This window comes from Catharus ustulatus, chromosome 6 (genome assembly GCF_009819885.2).
Source record: "Catharus ustulatus isolate bCatUst1 chromosome 6, bCatUst1.pri.v2, whole genome shotgun sequence".
In the NCBI taxonomy this organism is placed as follows: domain Eukaryota; kingdom Metazoa; phylum Chordata; class Aves; order Passeriformes; family Turdidae; genus Catharus; species Catharus ustulatus.
This window is the reverse complement of record NC_046226.1, coordinates 47,244,222-47,264,175: the sequence shown is the minus strand read 5'-3', so window position 1 is coordinate 47,264,175 and position 19,954 is coordinate 47,244,222. Positions and strand designations below refer to the sequence as shown.

General features: G+C 41.6%; 1 protein-coding gene across 13 annotated transcripts in view; it reads right to left on the bottom strand.

The window, feature by feature from the left end:
- The window catches only part of BRSK2 (BR serine/threonine kinase 2), a 300,531-nt gene that overhangs the window by 92,063 nt on the left and 188,514 nt on the right, over positions 1-19,954 (bottom strand). For all 13 annotated transcript variants that reach the window (XM_033061786.1, XM_033061783.1, XM_033061784.1 and 10 more), the window contains exons 3-4: positions 12,645-12,730; positions 511-651 (exon numbers count right to left, since the gene is read on the bottom strand). In XM_033061786.1, the coding sequence (XP_032917677.1) occupies positions 511-651; positions 12,645-12,730 (227 nt within the window). The remainder of the gene's footprint in view (positions 1-510; positions 652-12,644; positions 12,731-19,954) is intronic.

Sequence of the window (19,954 nt, the reverse complement as noted above, 5' to 3'; positions counted from 1 at the left end):
GGAGTCAGTAAGAAAATTCTTCCCTACTGGAAAGGAAATTAAAGGCAACAGTGACTCAAATGCCCAGAGGGGACTCAGTAAAGGTTGCCAAAAGCCAGCAGGTTTCCAAAAACTGAAGGGAACCGTAAAATGACTTTGCTATATTTGCAGTTGTCCCAGGTTTCTTCAGGGATTCGTTTTGATACAGTGTGTGTCGTTCTTAGTTATTAGTAAGTGCCACAAAAAATTATGGAAATGAAACTCTTTTTCCTTGGTGTTTTGGTTTTCCTGTTTAAAGCATTCCCTGCAAATTAATTCTTCTCCAGTGAGAAATGACAGACAGTCTTTTCCATGAGAAGTCTGTCTGTGACTGGTACACTGTCTCACACATGGACAAGAATTAAAAAATACATCAGCACTTTACCCAATGCTTTTAGAGCTTTACAACATCAGCAACTTAAAATTAAAAGTGTCAAGGTTACATCTCTTTATTATGTAGCAGGGAACTCCGGTTGGAAAGGCTGTACTCACCATATTGAATGACTATGGCAGAAGTCTAAAGCAGAGATGATTTGTCGGAAGAACTTCCTGGCTTCTTTTGGTGTCAATCTTCCCTTTTTTACGAGATAGTCGAAGAGCTCCCCACCTGACACATGTTCTAGCACCAAATACCTAGAAAAACACAGAGCCAGGATTTAGTAAGTATGTGATCACACCAACCCCCTCACACACACAGTTATATACAAACACTTCTCTTTGTACGTAGTCAAAGGGAACACTTCCAGAAATAACAGTGGAAGAGAACTGGAATTTTGAAATCAGGAATGATTAATATGTTTAACAGGGGTTCTGCAAACTTCAGACCTGCCATTGTAGGATTTAGTGTTTAATGGCATAGCGAGACATAATCAGGAAGCTAAAAATTACTCCGAAGACCGGGAGAGGAAGCAGAGAATAATCAGGTATAAGCTTCCACAGCAGGTCTCAAAGCCACAGTGGAGTCAAGACTCTGTACCAAGAAGCCTCAGGTCCTCTAACCAAGCTGACAATTCTTTTATAAAACAGATGTGGCAAAACTACAGTCAGACAGAATCAGACAGATGTCAACAAACCAGAATGAGTTTAGGTGAACAATGTACATTATTTAAAAACAAACAAACATAAACTACACATGTGTGCAGCCTATATAAAAGCTTAGCTTTTGCTGCTGAACAGCAGTGATTTGCTGGAGCAGCTGCCTGGCCTTGCAACTCACAGGTGAAAAATGTGGCACTGAGTGAATACGTGTGGCACAGAGGGGACCTAGAAGCAGGAGAGGAATCTCCTGACCTCATATAGCACTTCTGGCAGTCATAGAGCAAAGAGTGAAACCTTTTGGAGGGATGGACCACGTAGGTAGGGCTAATGAAAGGCAGCCAAGCAAAGGAAAACCATCTAAGTCTCTGCTAGTGTTGCCTACTAGTGGGAGTGACAGGTTTCCCAGGGAAGTGGCAGGAACACCATCAACTGAATCCTTTAAAAACAAACAAGCTTGAGTGTACTTCTCAGCCCCTGCCTCCCAACAGCACAGCAGACCATACTGAACTATATGTGCAGCATGATCTCTCAACCCTTTGCTTTACAGCAGAATAGTTTTACTATCAGAATTAATCCAACTCCTCAAATTTGAGTAGACAGTGGAGAATAATTAATCCAGGATACTGTCTTTTCCGTACCTCAAGCAGCATAATTGTCAAGGAAATTTCTGAATTTGAAATGAAAAGTGGGGAAGGTTAATATAAATTTAAGGTCTTAATTAGTCCTGTTTTCAACATTTCCAAAGAGCTAGGACAGTAGAAGGATTAAAAGCAGTTGTGAGGAAAGTAAAGCTTGCTCAATGATAATGGCATTAGCCTTGAAGTTGCACGAGTGGGACCTGAGCTCCTGGTCCATCATCATGATCATCTCCTGTGTAACCTCAATGTGTCAGTTCCAGCTACCAGGAGAAAGCACTTCCCTGCCTTACAGAAAGACAGACATTAGTATTGTCTTGCCAGCTAAATAAGTACTAAAAGGACACAAAAAAATGGTCAAAACCATAAAATTATAAATGTGGGGAAAATGAAAATTGTACTTTTGCATTTTTTGATCAAAGTGGAAACAGTTACAAGAAATATAGTAGTATCAAATTTCTAAAAATTAAAATTGGTTAAAAAAGAGAAAAATCTTGACTTGAAAATCCCATTTGGAATATGTGGGTTATCTTCTTTCCAAAGAGATGAGTAGTTGCCCAACTGCCTGTTGGGTACATCCTGGTAATTTGGAGATCACTGTTTATAGACATGACATTTTTTGAGCAAGTCATTCAAACACAGAAAAAGCTGATAGGAGCAGCCACGGGCACTGGAGTGTCCACATTGTCAAGTCCCAATCCTTGGTTCCTAAGCCTTGGCTAACAGAAAGTCTGGTAAGAAGGTTTGCTGTAGAATTCATTCTCCCTCTCATATTAGAGGCTAACTATCCAATATGGCAGACGCAATTCTGGCAGGGAATCAATCCTAAAATTCTTCTTGACAGCTTGCTGTCTCACTGTGCCTAGTGAAGCTGGATACAACAGTGCATCTTGCCCCCAAAATTGGAATTGCTAGCTGCTTTTTTTTCTGGGAGGTACCTAACAAAGATGATTGCAGTTACAGACATACAGAACACGCTCCACAGTGGCTTCAAATAAACAGTTTTTGAAAAATACAGACCCAGCATTTCTGTCACCCACAGCAGGAACTGTGAAGCAATTTATTTTCATCAACTTCATCTTATTAAAAACACTCAACAAAAATGCACTGACATGTTGTATGAAAAATAAAACAAATTGAAAGATAGGGAACATTTACAAGGTTATTCATTTTTTGCTTGCCACCTAGAAGCACTAGATATAATAATGGAAATGAACAGGGGAGAGCATTTGAAAAAGATTTGTGCCTATGACAAGTCAAGGGACACAGAGAAGCACAACAGACGATGTATTCTGATCTGACAACATGACATGAGTGAGAAGGACGACAAACACATTCCTCAGTGGTTGAGTGCAAGAAAGAAATGCTGTGGGGATCATTCCACAAACACTACATGCCTAAGCTGCAGCTAGGATTTGTGAGCTCAGGTTGTTATCTGCCAACTCTATTCCCTCTGGTACCTTGTGGGTTTTTTTAGGAGAGCCCCCAACTAGGAGATTTTCTGTTAAACAAGGGCATAATTCAGCATCTGCCTCATCTCTGTGCAAGCCAGTATTCTGTTGGCACATGACATGGCACAGTAGTAGTACACTTGTTTTTTACAAACAGGCTGACAAGAGGGGCTTAAACATTTCCAAGTGTTGCATTGGTTGTTGCACTGGTTCTAAGCACCACTGGACAGCTACACAACTCCAATAAGTGCTGCACATCTGTATCTACCCATCTCTGTGTGTGTGAGTGTGCCTAAGTGACTCCACAGAAGAAGAGAATAAACACTCTGTAAAGTCAAACAGAAAAAGCAAAGGAAAGAAAGAAAGAATATTATTCCCTGGGCTGGAAAATAAGGCATACAGACACTATATCTTTTCTGAGTCCATGGCACAGAAAAGAATCCAAATCTTTTGTGTTCACATTAGCATCTAAAATCCTTTACTTTGGCAAAGTGCTATAGGATTGGAAGTATGCCAATGCCAGCTCTTGGAGGATCTAGGAGAAGGTAAATAACACATAGCCTGTAGGGGAGAAAAACACTAAGAAGCATTTTCATGAGTCTCCTTTCCCTTTTATCTTTCCCAGGTATGACAGGTTTTCACTTCATTATAGTACTACTTTCCCAATTTGTTCTAAGCAAGCAAGCAAGTTCCGAAAATCCCAGAACGGTAACCAGAACTTCTATTACATTTAGAGATGCAAAGCAACTTACTGGTGAATGAAGTTTTGGGAATTTTTTAAATCCTGTCTATGTAATATTGACAGCAACAGTCTTTCTTCCCATTGTAAAAATGTAAGAAAACCTGTTCTGTAAATAGCCATTGCAAGGAGGTTTAGGGAAAGGAAAGATCCAGTCTCTGGCTGGCAGTGTGCACACTACATGCGATGATAATACAGACAGGACCTATGTTAGGACAAGAGACTCTGTAAGAGCACCTAGTTCTCACATGTTGGATGCTCTGGACACAGCCCAACTCTTCCAATCCTTGCATTTCACATGAGAGAAACAAGTTTTAACAAGCATTAACCTCCCGTTCTTTACTGATACGGAACTGTGAAGCCAAGTGACTTGTCACCCAGGATTTAGAGCTGGGATTAGCACCTATGGTCCCTTCTACCTTCTACTCTGTGCTGTCCTTCCCACCAATATCCCCTTTGCCTGCTAGGACACTGGAAAATCCAGAAAACAGCAGGGTTCTGCAACTCAATATGAAGTCAAGTGTATGTTAAAAATAAAGTCTCAATTACTTTTTCCTCACTGGATATATTCTCTAGGAGGTTGCAATTATTCTCACAGGTGACAGCTCACTTTCATACAAACCAAGGTACACATCTTGCATTATTCTCTCATGTCCCTGCTACAAACTAAACTAAATGAAACTAAAAATCTCTAGTTGAGTTTCAGTGCTTGAAGGAAACAAGACTTTGCTCTTTAGAAGCAAAGACGCTGAATACTAAATACAAGAATAATTGTGTTGATTGGAGAGGAGCAGAGAGATTGCAGCATTCTATCTATTCCCTTTGCCATTTTTCCATCTGCATCCCATCATCACCACCTCAATAAAAGATTCTGAGTTCCTAACCTCAAATGACCCACTGTGTATCACCAGAGATGCAAACTTAAAATAATCCTGGGTCTTTTTCTTTCTTTCTTTTTAGTTAATTTTATTTATTCTTTCAGGAACCAAAATAGTACATCATCAGTTTTCTTTAGCTCCTTTCTGAAGGCTGGTTTTCACTGTGATGTTTGACAGCAGCTTGGACTTCCCATTCCCAACAGTTGATTTGTGTGTGGGATTGTAAACTGTTTTGTCCCCCTCTAATCCAGTGCCAGCAGAGTGAGGACTTCTCCATGATTAGATAGATTACTGTTGCATTACACTCCTATCACTTAAAACAGTAAAAAAAGGACACTTTTCTTGATTATTTCCGCTTTCCATCTGGTGGATTATGGCACAACTTCATAAAAGGTGCCTTTGCCCATGCCCTAGGGAGCTTTGAGAAGTAACTCAGAGAGCCCTCACTGAGGCAAGGCAGCTACAGGCTACCTCCAAATCAGGATTGTAACTGAAGAAAGAGGCTGGCTCTGAGCAATGCCAGGAAAAAGGCTGTTAAAGAAAGACTAACTGGCACAGAGAAAACCAGCACCATGCACTACCAGATACTTCTGGCAAAATAACAACAAAATTACCCAAAATGCAAACAAACACGCCAGTTATGATCGCTAAACAACAAAAAGCTGTATTTTAGCCAGTAGCAAAAATGGTGTGAAACGCTAAAATTCTTGCCAGATGGGATTGCCTGCAGCAGCCCATTAGTGGGTATGCAGCTCTTGTTTTCTCAGGACAATTTACAAGACACTAACAGCTACACCAATTATGTATTTATTATTATAAAAGTGTTTAATAGAGAGATCGCTAGATGAAAGCCCATGCTGAAACACGAAGTTTTTCAGGTAAGTATTATAAATACAAAAAATTCAGATTACCAAGAAACATGACTCTCTAATGCTCTAGGAATGGAAGTCAATTCACACATCATGTTTTAGTCAGGCAATAGAAGGTTTGTCCATCACTGCTTACAATTAGGTGTCTGCTAGGGAAGTAGTTAATTTTTTTAAATTAAATTATATGATATTTACATATATAAAGCACAACTTTGCTTAACCTAAACAAGTAGGTTTTCAAATTGGTCTTCTCTGTAGCCTGAATGTAACCACTGGGTACCATCACACATCACTGGAGCTTTTACTGTGCCAGAATTTGATATCCATGTGGCACTTGTTAGTTTTTAAGATGCATGGCTTCAGCCATGCATTCCAGCAAGACAAAAAACCCAGATGCAGTTATGTAGAAAGAGATACACACAAAGACATAGAACATCAAGTGGGAATCTCCATCATAAAGACAGATAAGTCTTTAGTTCTCTTCTGTCCTGATGTTTACTGTGCCAACAGCTATAAAACTCAATCTCAAGTTTTGCCACAGAATGAAACACAAACTGAAATGGCCGCACCACAAATGGTAGGGTTGGCACTGCCACAACCTTGATGAGCTGTGGGCCATCTCACAGTAATCCTGGCAGCAGAAACTGACTACTCCTTTTGACCAATTAATCTGAGAGCTAGAAACTCACTACATTTCAAAGGGGCCTGTCTTAGGGAACAAGAGACGGACAAAGAAAAGCTTCTAGGAGAACAAAGACCTGGTGATTCTCCTTCCAGGCTACCACCCTACTTGCAAAATGTCCTTCCATACATGTAAATGGTTGAACATATATATAGCAGGGAACAGGTTAAAAGTTGCCCAGACTGACATGCTCTGTAGTTCTTTGACAGCTTTTTCTCTGCGCTGTTTTCTATTGATTAAATAATCTCTATCAGATATGAAGCCCCTTGTTATTGGCACAGCCTATAAATTATTCAGAAGTTATATAAATTCTTATGGCGGGCATGAATTTTTAAACCCTTATTTGGCACTGGGCCAGGAGCTCTGTATCTTTTTCCCCCCTTGCCTGCAAGAAAATGTGCATGTGTTAGATTTCTGTTTTCTAAAAAACAATTTTAACTCGAGTTTGCATGTTTGAATGGATATTGTATTTGATTGCTGCTTACATTTGGGCATGAACAGGTTGGGGCTTTTGGGGGAACAAAGGTAGTTAGAGATTATGCTGTTGCACTGTGTACCTTTGATTTATTTGGGACGAAAGGTGTTTTGTGCAGTGCCCTTATGGCATGTAGTCATGTATGCCAAAGCACTGCAGCAGCCATCCTATAAGGGCACATGATATGGAATGGATTTAGCCAGAGGGATCCTCAGCACAGGATGGGCAGAGCTGAGACAACACCCATCAGGTCACTGCTGCAATTCTATTAGTGACTGTCTACTTTGGGGCTTTCTTCTTCAGACCTAAGTGGCCTTTGCTGTAACAACCATGGCCCAGACACACACAACACTGCCTACCAAAGACTAAAAGAGAAGTCAGGCATGAGAATGTACTGTGGCTTTGAAGCCAGAATTGCTCATGTCACAGAATTGCTCCACTATGGGCCTGCTTTTCCCCAAGCCCAGCATCATGGCCTGGATGGTATCCAAGCACACATGTCAAGCAGTGAGCAGAGGATACAGTCAGGTTTTTGGGGCATGCTTATTTAGACTGTGTTGCACAGGGTGTAGCATTATTTCCCACCACCAGCTCTGCAGGCCATGCTGTGTGCCAGGCTGGTGTCCCTCTTGTGAGCGGTGACACCCGCACCTCTTCCCCAGCTTCTGGCCAGCTCCTCGTCTCCAGGGCCCCCTGAACTCCAAACCTCATGTGCACTGGCTCCACTCCTACCACTGACTGGCTTTCTTCTGCCTACACATGCTTGCAATTACAGACAGTCCTAAAACAAGTCAACAGCAGAAGGAAAGGGGGTCAAAGTAGCTGGTTACAAATATTTTCCTTAGTTCTAATCAAGACTCAGGTAGAATGCTATTCTGCCTTCCAATCCTGTTTTATTTTCTTTCCCTGTATTCACAGCACCTGACATCCCACAGCCTCACTCCCGAGGTGCACACCTATCACAAAATTAATTTTCAGTGCTGAGCCTTTGGTGCCACTCTGACTTTCTGAACTCTCCCTCTGCCTTTAGACAGGTTTCCCTGCAGATGGATTGAATGCTAAAGTCTTAGCCTACCACTAACAAGAACACACAGACCCTTTTTTTCTTTTTTCTGCATCCTCTGGCATCTCCCAATTAGTTTTCAACAAAAATAAACAGAATTACAGGAAAACCCTGTAGGAGAGGACAGGCAGCACAATGGCCTCTGCAGACACCACCAGAGCTGCAAGTCCTTGACTCCTGCTGCCACCTAATTTTGTGTGAGCCAGAAATGTGAGTTGCACACAGCTAGGAGGATATTTTAATTTTCTTATCTGGCTCATTGTGATGTACCTTCACCTCTGAAATCAGGAGGTGGTGTGTTGTGCACATTGCAATGAGATTTGGGCACTTGCCCAGTGATAGCATTGTACTGATGAAAGACGAGAAAGGCACTTATATTTGAAAAAGGTGCTGAGGAATGCATGGTACACTTCAGAGAACAATTGTCTGGTGTCCATTCCTCCTCTCAAAACAGATTCTTGCTTAAAATGCTGATCAAACTGGATGACATAGAGATGTAAAATAAATGCTGCAACAAAATCTGAAATTTGAAATCTTAAATGTGAAAATTTGAAAATAATTCAACATAAATCTATACATATATACACAAATATCTGTATGCATCTTGACATAGAAATTTACAGATATATATACACAGACATCAATGGAAAGGGAATCAAGGAATATCAGTATTACCATCTGAAATAAAAGGACATAGAGTGATCCTAGAATGTATTTTTTTTTTCTATTTTACTTCCCACCAAGCCCCTGACAGCTGAAACTAAAGAGTTAATCAAATGAGATCAAAACAGATAATGCCACCCCTGCTGGGAGTTCTGCAACAGAACTGTATCAGTGGGCTTTATCCCCTCTGGAGGGGGAAGTTCCATCTCCTGTGGACTGTGATGGCCCTTAGCTTGACATGTTAACAACTCCTCCAACAGGGGACAACTGCTTTTCTGTGATCCAAAGAAAAGTTGAATGTACTGCATAAAATACAGTAATTAAAACTCTGTGTAGAGTAGCTCAGGAAAGACCTTTTCTATACACAGCACAGAGAAAAGGGGATCATCCCCCAGGTTCACACAGCTCATCTGCAATGCAGAAATCACCAAAGGAGTGTGTCCCTCCAGTGTGTATTACAGAACACACCAAAATTTTGTTATTATCTGTTACTGCCTTGCTCCTTTTCCTAGTACATGCCCCATCCTGGAAGTGTACAAGGTCAGCTTGGGTGAGGCTCTGAGTAACCAGGTCTAATCAAAGAGCTCCCCACCCACGGCAGGGGAGGGGTGGAACTGGATGATGTTTAAGGTCCCTTCCCATTCTGTGATGATTCTGTGATTTGTATTTTCTTAAAATTCCTGCACTTCCTTAGTCAAACTGAGTGGTGCATACACAAGTTTTGATATCCCACTGATCATTCCCCATACCAGGCTATTTGATTCATTTTGATCTTTAAAAAAGGGAGGATGAACCCCCATCCTGGCTGTTTTGTCTATTGACATTTTATGATGAGAGAGAGGGAGGCATTGATTGTCTATAGCTATTTCTAAATTATCAATTACTGTGGACTCCCAATCTTGCTTGAAGGCCATCAGTGTGATCATACAACAAATATGAAATAATTCAACTGTCAGTAATATTGCTTGTTTAGCCAACACAATATATATCTGAGGCTCTATGTCACTTACAGAGAGCCACAGTATTTCTGTGTTTTTCCCCCCATGACAAGACATGTAGTCCATAGTCTTACCAAATAAGACAACTCAAAATGATGGATAAAGAGATGGAATAATAAATTTCATAGCTCTCTCCACCTCTCCAATTGTCTTGGCAAAAAGAACCCTACCAAAATAAACAGAAAAAGACTGCTTGGCTAACATACATATGTTAACAGATTTTTATTATTATTTTTTTAAAACTCATTCTCAGTGTTAAATAAACTGTGGAAAAAGGATTTGATTCATGGTTGCATTAGGAATCTACTCAACCAAAGCCCCTTGTCACAAATTAAATCATAAACTAAAAGTCAAACATGATTTGTGAAATTAACAGTTATCGAGGAAATGTTCCCCAGTGCTGCATTGTGATTAGTCTCTGGCTTCTGAAATATCACCCATAATTCATGAGTTTCTCTGAAACCATGCCACTACTGCTAGTGCTGGGATGGCATGCATGATGGAAAGGTGCAGCCACAACCAGAGAGCAATCCCTTTCCTGATGCTGGTGAGAACCAGAGGTCACTGTGTCTTATTATTTGGGCAGCTACATACATAGATGCTTCTCAGCCCCCACGCACTTGTAACACCTCACCCCTCCACAGGCACTCTCTTCCACCTCTCAGATTTATCAAAGGCCACAGCTGTTTCTAATTTTGAACATGGAGGCTTGGCAGAAGCTCTGCATTGTGCCCTTTCTTTAAAATAGTGACTAATAAAAAGTGAAACTTAATTAACAGCCATTGGTTCTTTCAGAGTCAGTATCTTTCAGCAGAGGGATTTGGTGCCTTTGCAGGGGGATGCAGACAGCTTAATCTTACAGGCAGAGGAGCTCCAGCACAAAGCAGACTTAGTGATTGTTAAAGGCTAAATGGTCATTGGCAAAGTATGCTGTGGAACCCAGTATTTTTTAGAAGCCAGGATATTCAGATATAGCTTAAAGATACAGGATTCTTTCCTTATCAAGATGATTTTCATCATGAAGACATTTTCCTGCCAATAAATGCAGTATTTTTTTTTTTTAAATAATAGTGTAACACCATTCCCACTTCTCTGAGCACCAGATATTTTTCACGGGGAGCAAAATAGCCCCCAGGTCTTATGGGGTAAAGAAGGAAAGCTCAGCTTCAGCACTCTACAGCCCATCCTCTTGTAGCCTTTCTTCTGCATGTGTTCATACATTGCCACCACTGCCACCATCAGCTATTTGCTCTGTTCATGTGAGAGTGTGTACTTGTGTGTGTCTATCTCAGGTTACACAATACAGAAACCAACATCACAAACAGAACATTCCCTCTCTTTTAATCCAAAAAGGGTCTCATCCCCTCTTTAACCTGAATACAGAGAAAATATCTTCTCTGTCTCTTTTCGGATTGAAGGAGAACGTACTCCCTGTAAAGCTGATTTCCCTTTGCTGCCTGTCTGCACACAGAGCAGGCTGTGTTGGATCTGGGCTCTGTCCTCATCTGTGCAAACAGGGTTTCATGGAGCCATGACCATTTATGCCACTGAGGACAGAGTATTCAGCATACAGCTCTGAAAACATCTGAGCCAGCCTCCACCCAGTGCCTGCAGGAGCTCTTTCTGGCAACTGCATTCCACCACGGATGGCAGGCTCTGCCCCAAAGGAGGAGGGGAATCCAAAGGAAATTATTGCCTGCTCTACTAAGCTAACCCTTAGGCAGAGAGGCCTCGCTTCTCCGAATAGGAATTCATTTCTCCAGTAACAAGACTGGATGAATAGTCCATGAGGGACTGCTACCTCCATTCAGTACACTTTCTTTGGATAAACAGCCATTCCCTTCTTGTGTTGAGACACTAAAAAGAGGTCACCAGTGGATGGTGGCTTTTAAAAACTGTTTAATCTTTTTTAACTACTCTCTTCTACCTGTAATAACCTGTTAAAAAGCTGGAAATAGCAGAGTTCCCTACTGCATCACCCTTTTCTATTTGGAGAACATTGATTTTTTTCCTGTTGTGCCAAGATTAATATGGCCTGTTTGTTTGACAACAGATACAACGTATTTGGTACCCCAAATCAAGTTAAAGTGATTGTCTGTGGACAACACGCCTGTCTGGAACTGGTGATGATCTTGAGAAAAAAAATCTTAAAAAAAAATTCTGTCATTGCAGAACCATTAGGGAATTACAGTGGCCCTTAAAACCAACATCTGTTGCTGGTGGAACAGATTTAAAACATTTTTAGTGAGAGCTGAGGGTTTCAATGAAAACTATTAGACAAAGGAGGTTATCCAAGTTATCCACTCTAAGTCTGTTGCAGCTTTGATTCAAAATGGTTCCAGATCTTAGAGGTACAAACCTTGCTTCTTTCTTGCTGTTTTAGAGAAAACATTGCTTTGTCTTATTTCTTCTATTATAAGTAAGAAAAGAAATAGCATCTAAGTTTCGTATAAGTAAAGGCTCACTCCAAGAAAGATACTGAAGTGCTGGAGAATGTCCAGGGAAGGACAATGAAGGGACTAGGGCACAAGTCCTGTGAGGAGTGGCTGAAGGAGTTGGTGTGTTTGGCCTGGAGAAAAGCAGGCTCAGGGGGGATTTTACCACTCTGCACAACTTGCTGAAAGGAGCCTGTAGCCAGGTGGGGGTCACTCTTCTGTTCCAGTTAAAAAGTGACAGGAAGAGAGGAAATGGCCTTAAATTGCACCAGGGAAAGTTTGGATTGGATATTAGGAACAATTTCTTCACTGAAAGGCTGGTCAGGCATTGAAACAGGCTCTCCAAGGAAGAGGTGGAATCATCCTTCCTGAAAGTGTTCAAAAAACCTGTGGATGTGGCACTTGGGGGCATGGTTTAGTGGTGAGTATGGTGGCAGTAGGTTAATGGTTGCACAATAATGAATTTTCCAACCTTAATGATCCTATGTAAGTACAGAAAAGAGCATGAGAAAAGCCAGGGAAATAATGAGCGTTCATTCCTCATCCAAATACCAAATATCACACGGACACCAGCAGAGGGTGAAAACACACCTGCTCCATTCCTTCAGAAACATTACCAAGTTTCAGAACCTTGTTCTCCCTCCCTCCCTTTCTTCCTCCTTCCCTTCCCCTTCCTCTGGCAAAAGCCAGTAATACCTACAAATATTTTTTGTTTTCGTAAACATCATGCAGCTTTAAAACGTGGGGATGTTCTATCAACTTCAGGATGGCTATTTCCCGCTCCACCTGGAAGAAACAAAAAGAAACAGACAAAATTAGAAGCTTGGTCTTAGAATACATTAGGTATTGTCACACATTTTCTTCCCATTTATCCATTTTCCACTCCTTGTCATATGCGGAGGATATGGAAAATTGTAACAATGTATGTTATTTAGCAATTACATAATTTAAGGAAAATTCAATTTATTCAGCTTCAGCACTCCCTGCTCTGCAGAACCAAAACCCAGCAAAATTTCAAGGTTGAAAGAAAAGTCCCAAATATACCAAAGAAAATTAGCTGTTGGAGTTACATGACCACTCAAGGCTGTTCCTGCCTCACAATCCAAACCCAATGACATATTATCAAAGTACAGAAATTCTAAGATGTCAGGTAGGGCTCTCCTGACCTCCCAAAGCCACAGGTGTGGCTGCTCTATGAACTGTATACTCAATTAATGTCAGAAAATCCCTATACTGAAGAACTTGCCATGCATGTGGGGGAGAAGATATGCAGCAGTGTGATTTTATAGCTCCAGAACCGAGGTGCAGAAAGAGAAAGAAATATAAGAAGTGGCATAAGAAGTAGAAGGCACAACAAGAAATTAAACCAGATTACTGGAGACGCTGTGTTCAGAGCCTTAAGCGCAAGACTGTGCTTTCCCTCAATTCCCAGTCTGCCCAAGTGTGGCTACTTCCAAGAGCATGTTTTCAATGCTGAATTAACAAGTTGTGACTAAGTCCCTGTAATCAGTGCAAGCCCTGTTTTCACCCAAAATTCCTATTGTGACCACTAAAGGTATTCATTAGAGATGGAGCCAGTGCAATTCTTCAGCTGTTAGCAAAATTGCTCTGTTGCTCGAAACCACTCTGTAACTGCTCTGATTTGACCTAGGCTAAGTCCAAGGGAGTTAATGTAGCACTGTGGAGACTTTGGACATGTAAAATAACCTCTGCAACGAGATGCAGTCTAAGCATTGCACAGTCGGGCATGCCAAATTTCAAGGAATCCACAAAGGCAGGAAAAAGACCTAAAGAAGCAAACAAGGACAACCAGGTAGGATTTTTTCCAGTCCTTTAAATAACTGGTTGTCCTGGAGCTGCTATACTGACAAACAAACCATGAACAAACTACAAAACCATCCCTTAATGTCTCCCCTGCAGGGATCAGATGAGTAATTAGGAAGTTGCCCCAGTACATCTTAGTTCTTGATGTCCTTTAACTTCCTGAGAGAACATCCTCTGCTAAGCCTGAACACAGACAGCTTTACCTGCATGCCAGAAAGTGGTAGTTTGCAGCACTGGGCAGAGGAGGATTTCACAGCCTGTTGGTTATCACCCCGGATCTCTCTTCCTCTACAGCACCACGTAAAAACAGCAAAAGCAACTTTTGCACTATATCATCCTTAGCCTTCCTTACATACCAGGATGGAAGAAAGTATTTTTGTACATGTGTCAATCTCAGTCTTTCAAAGACACTTATTCCTCTCTGCAGAGTCAAAAGCCATCTGAGAGATTCCACTTCCACACTTGGGATCTCTGAAAATAGCTCCTTCAGAAAAGTGGGGAATGCATTTAAACATGTATGTACGCAGTTCAGCACTGCCAGAACTGCTAGGAATTCAGTGATACACAGTGCTTGATGGTGACAACTTTGTGGGTGTTAACTTACTCATGACCAGCACTCTGATGAAAGCTACTTATACAAACAGGAAACAAAAGCTGGGTAGATTTCAACTGTTCAGCTGTTTCACCACAGACCCAGGGGGTAGCTAGTTTATTTTTGCCTCCTCTTCAAAAAGACCTGTTACTCTTCTCTCTTACAAGATATGCACTGATACTTGCAGAGGGTTTGTTCGGTCCTATAATTGATAAAAGCTGGATTTGCTTCAAAAATGAGGAAAAACAAAACAGAAGAAGCACCCACTCACAACACTCTCGCAACAGTACTAAGATTCACCATCAGCAGCATGTACTGCAGCTGCTCAAAAGTTCCTTTTTGGATGGGGAAGAAGAGGTATTTCATGGAGAATGTCACCAGTGCACCATCTATGACAAGGATAATCCAACCTCAGTCTTCCTCCTGGGGATATCCTGCCCATGAAAAATAAAACTCCTTGCAGATGGGCTTGTAACTGCATTGGTGATTCACTTCAGAGAAACCTCTTGGTTGGTTCAGTGGCAATGTAAGTTCAGATCAGTGAGTGATGGATGGCAGTACCCAGTCAGGGTCCTGCTTGGTTACTGCCCTAAAGCATGAGAAGAGGCAGTGACTACCACATGGAGGGAATTCAGCTACAGTACCATGTAGCCTATGTTTGGTAACAATCAGAATAGAAAGTAAACATCTACTCATGACCTACAGATTTACTCTAGGAACCAACTGAAAAGAATTAACTGAAGAGAAGTTGCTTTTCTTTCATTCTAAGTGTGAGAGTGTAGAAGGTTCTATGCATATTTTTAAATTCCTGGGAACTATATCCTAAGAGGAAGTATCGTTTTGGAGGTCTCAGTTTCAAGCCAGGTATGTAGAGAGCATCTGTCTTGATGTGCCTGGCAGCATTTGACTGCAGTGTGCTCAGTTCAGTGATGTGCTGTCTGCACCACTCAGCTTTCCACAGTCTGCTACCTCTTCTGTCTGTAAACCAAGGACAAAACTGATTTACTCATCTCAAGTAAGACTTTCAAGTAATGCCCTTCAGTGAAAGTGCATTTATGAAGGAAAAATGTCATTACTGTACTTCTCGTAGTCCAGGACTTTGCCCCATGTAGAGGCACAAGACACTAATGGTTGTATTACTTTAGGATCTAGAGATTCCCAGTTCTCTAAACAGCAGTCTGACAAAGCTCATACTCAAAAAATCTGACAAAAATCTGTCCTGCCTTCTTTTTCCTTTTAAAGTAAAACAAGAGTTCAGAGAAATATGCAACAGACCACCTTCTCAGAATTACTACTGCAGTCAGTACTGATGGGTGACTCCCCTGGATCCTGTCAATTTTTTATATCTCTACAAAGAAGCCAGTAATTGATCCTGGTTGGACACAGACTGTAGATCTCAATAGCAGCCATCATGTCACTAGAGAAGGAGAGGTATCTGAACTCACTGACAAAATAAGAGAGGCCTGAAATAGCATGCAGCTTTGCCTTCTTCCCCAGAGCTTTGCCAGCCCCTGGCATGCCTTTTTTGCGCAGCCCTGTGTTTGCAAGCCATGGAATGCTGTCCAGCTCTGAGCTGGCAAGGACAGGGGAAAGGAGAAACCCTGCAGGGTGTTTGCTTTAATGCACATGCAATTATCAGAAAGCAGGGCAAGCTCAGAATAGCCTGTCTAGGGAGGCTCAGAGTCGGTGATAAACAGGAAACATGGAGAAACATTTGCCTAATGGTTAAAAGAGAAAGGAATAAAGCAAAGCTTTTTGGTGCACGAACACTGCATCACATCACAGGATCCCAGCTAAAGCTAGGGTTGCCTCATGCCATGGTGGGCTACTGACTGTGCTTTAAAACTGGGAGAAACAGCTGTGAAAGGCTGTGTGGGGCAAAAGCAGATATGTTGGTAACAGAGGTTTTAAAAATCTGTGCAGGAGGCTGATTTGACAGGATGCTCCAGTGATTCAGTTAATGACAAAGTGCAGCACAGGGGCAACGTGACCCTTAGAGGAATCATGCAATACTTTGCAGCCCTCTCCTCCATCTCTACTTCACTGTCATTCTCCCCTAGAGGAAATCACATCTCTCTGGTTTAAGTCCATCTTGTCAGCAAATTTGCACTGGCAACAAGTTCTCTGCTCGCTTGCCTTTTGAGTCAGGCACACAGGGTGCTAATTCACTTAGAAGGTAATAAGGGCAGGTCAAGGGAGCCTGGTAGTTTGTCTCAGTGAAGAAGGAAGTTTCATTTTCTTTTGCATTCATTATCTCACTAATTATTGGGTCACTCATGATCCATCCACTCCTTGAAAAATGGAGGCTCACAGCAGTTTTGTATTGCCAGGCTGTATTTTATCTACCAAACCTGTGCAAGCACTATGCAACAACCATTGCTAGCAGTCTCTCAAAGTACACCTACATGCAAAAAGCTGGGGGGCAGCAGGTGACATTTCTTCTTGGAAGCTTTGAGGTTCACCAGCAGCACACCAGAAAGCCCTCTCTTTCTCCATTAGCATCAGTAGTTCCCATGTGGCTCAAAATGCTGGCTTGAGAAGGAATTCCAGAGCTGCAGAAATGGTGAAGGGCAGCAAAGCCTTGCAGGATGCAAACATGTTATGCTGTTTTCCCTACTCACAGAGCAAAATGGTGCAGGGAGGGAAGGCAAGGTAGGTTTTCTTGTCAAAGTCAAGCTCTCTCTAATGCTGACCCTGCTTTGAGGTAACTAATGAAATACTTTTCAGAACTCATGGCTGTCCCTCAGTTACAAGAAACTCATCCAGGACATGACCTTTTCTGAATTCACAATTCTCTACACTCAGAATGAACTTCAAAGGATGCAGAGATTTGGCTGCTTATCCAACTCCTCAGGCTAGAACTCAGGTTGGAAACTCATACCAGAGCACCTACTTTCTCCAATGTCTGGTCTGCTGTGCAGTAATTTGCATTTCCATGATGAGGGCACAGAAGGCAAAATAAACCACTCTGGTATTTCACTGAGTTGAAGTGGCAAAACCAAAGGTATCTCATAGGAAAGAACTAATATTAGGTTCTCTGAAAAGCCTGTGTTTGTGCCAAAGCAGAAATATCACTACAAAACACCTGGGGTTTTATTAATTTGGTACTTATGATTTCATGTTATATGGGACTGAATGTTAAAAATGGTGAAAACTGCCTGGTTTTGGTGAAGACTATCTAGGTACCTGTTCACTCTTGCCCATAATGACAAAAATAGGCTACTCCTGAAATCAGAAGAGAACAGCATTAAAGCAGAAATGGCTTTATACAACTAACTGCAGGCCCATTATGCCCTGTAGGGTCATCACTGCTGTGATGGGACATCATTCCTCCAAACAGATTAAGCCATTACCAGATCTAAGCAATACCAAAACATCTAATGCATTATATCAGTTGCATCCACAATTTCAATGGGAGCATAAATAGAGTTGAAGTGGAAAAAATACCAAGGTTTAAATGATTAAAAATTAAAGTATCTTCCTCTGCAGCTCTGAATTTGGCTGAGTTTTTGCTTAAAATGACCTTTCATTACCTTTATCCAAAACCTATTCAGTAGTCTATTATGAATGCAAATGGAGAACCATGGAAGTTGTGCATCTGTGGGGAGTATTTCTTTCTGCTATCGTAGCCATTAACCTCACATTTCTGAATATACTGAGCCAGATTCAAAATGTATTGAAGTCAACAAAAGACATCAATTGACTTAAGTGGGATTTGAATCAGACCTTCTAATGATCATTAAGTGGTATCTGGAAGAAATCTTCTATTACACAATTTTGACTAATTAAATGTTTTAACATGAATTCACGTTTTCTGTTAAGTACTAGTAATTACAAAAAGAACTTACAAAAAGTGGTTAAATGAGGGGGAAAACTAGACTTACATCTCCGTAGAATCAGACAGCTAGACAATGATTTACAAAATACTTAAAAAAACCAGACAAAATTACGGGAAATCTGAACAATTCCTAATTTTTTGGAGGTCCATATTATGGGCTCATTCCACCACAATTTTTGTTTGCATGTGTGCTTCTCAAAGCTATTTCCCCATAAATGAAAATGAAAATAGATATGTGCGAGAAGCAAGTGAGATGCATATTTGATTTTAAAATTTGTATGTGCAGATTCCTATACCATGAAGCTTTAGGAGGTAAATTTACTTTCCACAAACTAGTATTATACCAAAATGTCAGTTTCTGCTTGTCTTTTTCCATAGTCCCATCAAAACTGCAACTCTTAAAGCTCCATGGAATTCCAAAACTTGGCATAAAGTCTGAGAGTATGAAGTTGACTGGACAGATACTGTGTTAATTTTCTTGGAAATCCTTTCTGCTGTTGCCATTGCACCTCCACAACAGATTCATGGCCTGGCCTGACACATAGATTCCAAGGTCTTGCAGGGACAGATCCTACAGGTTATCCAGTCATGGAAAATCCTACCAGGAACGTCACAGTTTAACTCTGTAGTTAACACCTGCTGTGTTTCTCAGGGCTGTGCCATCAGCTCCTGAGTAAATATGGCACTTTGACTTATCTACAGCGTATGCTGCTTTAAGAAGCATCAGGGCTTCATGCAAGAGACACTGATGGGAGCTGACAAGGAGTGGATTTATTCATTCAGCACTTGAGATGATCTGCTGCCCGGTGGTACACAGCTAACGAGTGACTGACACACACGTCTCTGCCAGCAGTCAGCAGAATAGGCCCCTTGCACTGGAAGGCAAATAGCCTCCCTGTGCCTCCTGTCACCTTCAGTGAGTGCCACATCCTGGCTGCCATTGCTGAGTAGTGCAGGACACAGGACACAAACCTGCAGCCTCTACAAGAGAAATAACCTGAAATAACCTGATCTTTGACTCGCCTTTCTTTTCCCCTCCTTATCCTGGTTTTTAATGTTAATGTACACAGTGTTTTCTATAACTCATGTGCACCCAGCCTGGCATATATGAGAAACCCACTATCCCCATGCAGCAGGCACAGCCAAGTCTGTGTGAACACTGGTAACCACTGCTCCAAAGCAGCACACTCAGTCCCTGTCCTGTGCACAGCCCTCCTTGCCATGCCACATCTACAGTGCTTGCTCCAAATGTACATCTTGAGTCTAGTCCCCCCTAGCAAGTCTCAGAATCAAAGAATCACAGAATAACCTGAGTTGGAAGGGAACCCCAAGGATCATTAAGTCCAACTCCTGGCCCTGCACAGGACACTCCAAGAGTCACAGCATGTCTCTGAGAGTACTGTCCAAATACTTCTTGAGCTCTGTCAGGCTTGGTGCTGCGACCATTTCCCTGGGCAGCCTGTATACAAATGTGTGCTGGTCTCATTTCAGGGGTGTATATGGCCCTGTGCAGGAAAGGAGTGCAATTCATACGTAATTTTCCCCCAGCAGAAGTTACTTCTTCTGAAGAGAGAAGGTGCAGCCATAAACATTTAATGCCTTGTGGGCTGCTACGTTAAGCTACATAAAAACAGTTACTCCACACAGAGAAATAAGCTGTAAAATTAAGGAGTATGAAGAGTTCAGCTTCAAATAATACAGGTGCAGAACTTCTTGTATTATTTGAGACATCACAGATTTAATATGGGCAATACCA